Source organism: Clinocottus analis, unplaced genomic scaffold (assembly GCF_023055335.1).
Source record: "Clinocottus analis isolate CAN_PGR_092001 unplaced genomic scaffold, fCliAna1.0.p SCAF_3, whole genome shotgun sequence".
Taxonomy (NCBI): Eukaryota; Metazoa; Chordata; class Actinopteri; order Perciformes; family Cottidae; genus Clinocottus; species Clinocottus analis.
Window position 1 is genome coordinate 2,165,298 of NW_027176042.1, and position 3,322 is coordinate 2,168,619.

Genomic DNA, 3,322 nt, shown 5'->3' on the forward strand with positions numbered 1-3,322 from the left:
GTGTTAGTGTAATTATAGGGCACAGTAACATATTTGTTGTTGGTCTTGATGAAACAATGCCCGTAAAGCGATTGTTGTGTTTATGTTTATCTGGAATTGCTTGTTTTAAAAAAAAAAGAAAAAGTAACTTGTTAACTTCCCCACTGTGATTTTTTGCGTGGAGTCCAGGACCAGCCCATCTCGCTCCTGATTGGCTGCCTCTCTCCGCGAGCCTGCCTTATTATAGCCCTGCACTCCCACCCGGTCACATAAACATGAGGATACCGTCACCTTAGGGCGCACCGCAGAACCCCTCCGTGCCCCTCCGCTGTTACCCAGCAGTCCTCTCCGCGCCGGTCGGACCTGTATGGCACCATCGACCGCCATGTCAGCTTTGACCGCTGGTTCGAACCCCGCAGACCTTCCGCCCCGCTCGGTGCTCGTCAGAGGAGGCGAGATGCAGACCAGCCTGAGCCCCGCAGAGGAGCCCGTGAAGCCCAAAGTCGCGATCCTGCCGTTCAGCGTCGAGGCGCTGATGGCTGATCGGAAGCCCAGCAGAGAGGCGGTATCCCCGGATGCGCCGTCCGCTCCCGGGACGTCCCACGCGCTGGTGAAGAGCTTAAGGATGGCTTCTTTCGGTAGTCTGGATACCTCCGTTCCTGCTTTATCCATGAGCTCCTCGTTTTCAGTGGGCGACATCATGAACATGCCAGAAGACGTGTTGATTAAGCCCGAGAGCCCGGACAGTAACGACAGGACTTCCTGGCTACAGAGTCCTCGTTTTTCTCCCACACCTCCACGTAAGTTTGGTGCGAGACTGACATCTGTGTTCCGTGTGTTTGTCTTGTGTGGGTGTGCCGGGGCATTGCAAACAGGCTGTTAAATGAAGGTTTTGTCCCCACAGGGAGGCTGAGTCCGCCGGCCTGTCCTCTCAGAAAGCACAAGACCAACAGGAAGCCCCGGACCCCCTTCACCACGTCCCAGCTGCTGGCCCTGGAGAGGAAGTTCCGCCAGAAGCAGTACCTTTCCATCGCCGAGCGCGCGGAGTTCTCCAGCTCCCTCAACTTGACGGAGACCCAGGTCAAGATCTGGTTCCAGAACCGGAGAGCCAAAGCCAAGCGGCTGCAGGAGGCAGAGCTCGAGAAACTGAAAATGGCAGCTAAGCCGATGCTGCCTCCAGCTTTCGGGATTTCCTTTCCTCTCGGCGCGCACGTCCCGGGCTCCTACGGCTCGCACCCGTTCCAGAGGCACTCGCTGCCGGTTTCCCCGGTGGGACTGTACGCCGCGCACGTCGGATACAGCATGTACCACCTGGCCTGACGCGGACGGGAGGACCGGGGGTACGCGCAGCGGGACACAGGGGGGGTAGACGACTCTCTGAGGGCCCCGAGCGACGGGGGCCCTCCGGACAGGTGAGGCGACACTCCGTACTAAAGCAAGAGGCATGCTGGCCCCGCGCTCAGGGGCCCGGGGCCTCCGAGCAGCCCCGGAGCCCCGCTGAGGATCCGCTCCCGGCGGCCTCGCGGTAAATCCACACACCAACAGTTAGTCATTTATTATTCAGACTTAAATGTGGACTAAATTATAATGCCGACCAAGAACGTATGGAGATGAATCATAACTCATAAAACAACCTGACCGCGAGACTTTATGGCTTGAAGGTGGAACAGCACAGCCGAGTGTAGAAGAGCAAAGATATAGATCCCTCCGCCGTCAGCGGGGAGCAGGCGGACACACGGCCTGTGAGTTGTGTTGCTGTGTGTTGCTGTCATCTTCAGAGGCTGCAGACACACACACACACACACACACACACACACACACACACACACGCTGTGTTTGCATTCTGGGTAATCTGGGGACCTGAACAGTGTGAATGCTCTTCGTGCTTCTTGTTTTATAACAGCAGTCTGTTGTTGGAATGATTCCCTTCGGAAGGGATGTGTACTGTAAAATAATGTATATTTGAAGAATATCCTCATTTATATTATGAATATATTTGTGACATAACTTAACAATAAATTGTTTATTCTTTTTCATTACGCGGTTGTTCGTGTTGACTTGCATGGAAACTATTTTAAAATATTGTTTTACAAAGCGGCAGAAAAAAAAGTGACTTCACATTTAATTTACTTTATTTTTATTACAACCTCAGGTAACGCCTAATATTTTATAATTCTGTATCTATTTGAGTAACTGAGTTTGGGCCTGTTGGGAGTTTCACATGTCGGACTCCTTGAGACAAAGTTTACAGCAACTTTATTGCCTGTCCGCCGTGTTAAAAATAGAAAATAGCTAAATTGGTGAGCATTTATACAACATTATGCTTCTGGAGCCGCCACAACAACACGGACACTGTAATGTCACATCTCTGCAGACTAACGTATCATTTAGAGGAATGTGAAGCTCCAGCTGTTGCCCAACTAACCTACGAGCTGTTGGCGCCAGAAGACTTGAGGGGGTGGAGATGTGTGTGCGTGCGTGTGTGTGTGTGTGTGTGTGTGTGTGTGTGTGTGTCTTCTAAACACTGCGATAAATATTGGAGATTGCTCCTCTGCTTAAATTGCTTGTAAACTTTCCAGTGAAGTGTCATTACGGAGTGTTTAGGGTGTAAAATGAGCCACGTGACGCCCCGTAGAGGACACGCATATTCCCTTACGCGCGCGCACAAAGCCGACACATGTCATCCTGTAGACGAGCGACACTTTGCCATCAGGAGGGAGGATGAGGAGACGAGCAGAGAGCCCGGAGCAGCTCTGAAGGGGTTAAACGGCAGTGGAGTAATTGCTGTAACGAGCGAAGGCAACGCGCCGCAGACGGAGGCTCCAGAGAGGCTGTAGCTGCAGGCGAGGCGCAACTTATCATTCCTAAAATGTCAACGGGGGACTGGGACGGGCAACACACACACACACACACACACACACACACACACACACACACACACACACACACACACACACACACGCAGCGTGTGGACTTGTTGCGTTTTAAGGTGTTTCCTCGCAGTTGTCTCCCCTCATGGTGGATGTTCGGTGTGTTTTTTTTTTTAATAATATGTATTTGCGGTGTTTTCCCCTGACATTGAATACATAACCATTAATACATAATCCCGCACGATGCGGCGGCATCACGCGCGCGGACGCGCCGCCTGAAAAGAAGAGAAACTGGACACAAAGGAGCAGAAGGAGATCCGACCTCTTTCAACTCTTTCTCTCCTTTGTCCCCGGCTCTCCGTCTGACCAGGAGCAGAAAACAAAAGTCACTTGTTTACGTCATCAGGAGATCACAGGACGCCGCTTGACTCTGGAGTTCAACCTCTTGACCCCGCAGGAGGAGTTATGATCAT

General features: G+C 52.1%; 1 protein-coding gene across 1 annotated transcript; it reads left to right on the forward strand.

The window, feature by feature from the left end:
• The first annotated feature begins 309 nt into the window (after nucleotides 1-309).
• Nucleotides 310-1,993, forward strand: msx1a (muscle segment homeobox 1a). Its single transcript, XM_068594760.1, has 2 exons — nucleotides 310-779; nucleotides 884-1,993. Exons 1-2 carry the CDS (start codon nucleotides 347-349, stop codon nucleotides 1,297-1,299), a joined length of 849 nt encoding a protein of 282 aa, XP_068450861.1. The 5' UTR covers nucleotides 310-346; the 3' UTR covers nucleotides 1,300-1,993.
• Nucleotides 1,994-3,322: the final 1,329 nt, after the last annotated feature.

Bases quoted from the DNA above. Each gene is read 5' to 3' on its own strand.
- msx1a (XM_068594760.1), top strand. From the start codon at position 347: ATGGCACCATCGACCGCCATGTCAGCTTTGACCGCTGGTTCGAACCCC. The intron at 780-883 runs GTAAGTTTGGTG...TTGTCCCCACAG, and splicing joins TTTTTCTCCCACACCTCCAC to GGAGGCTGAGTCCGCCGGCC.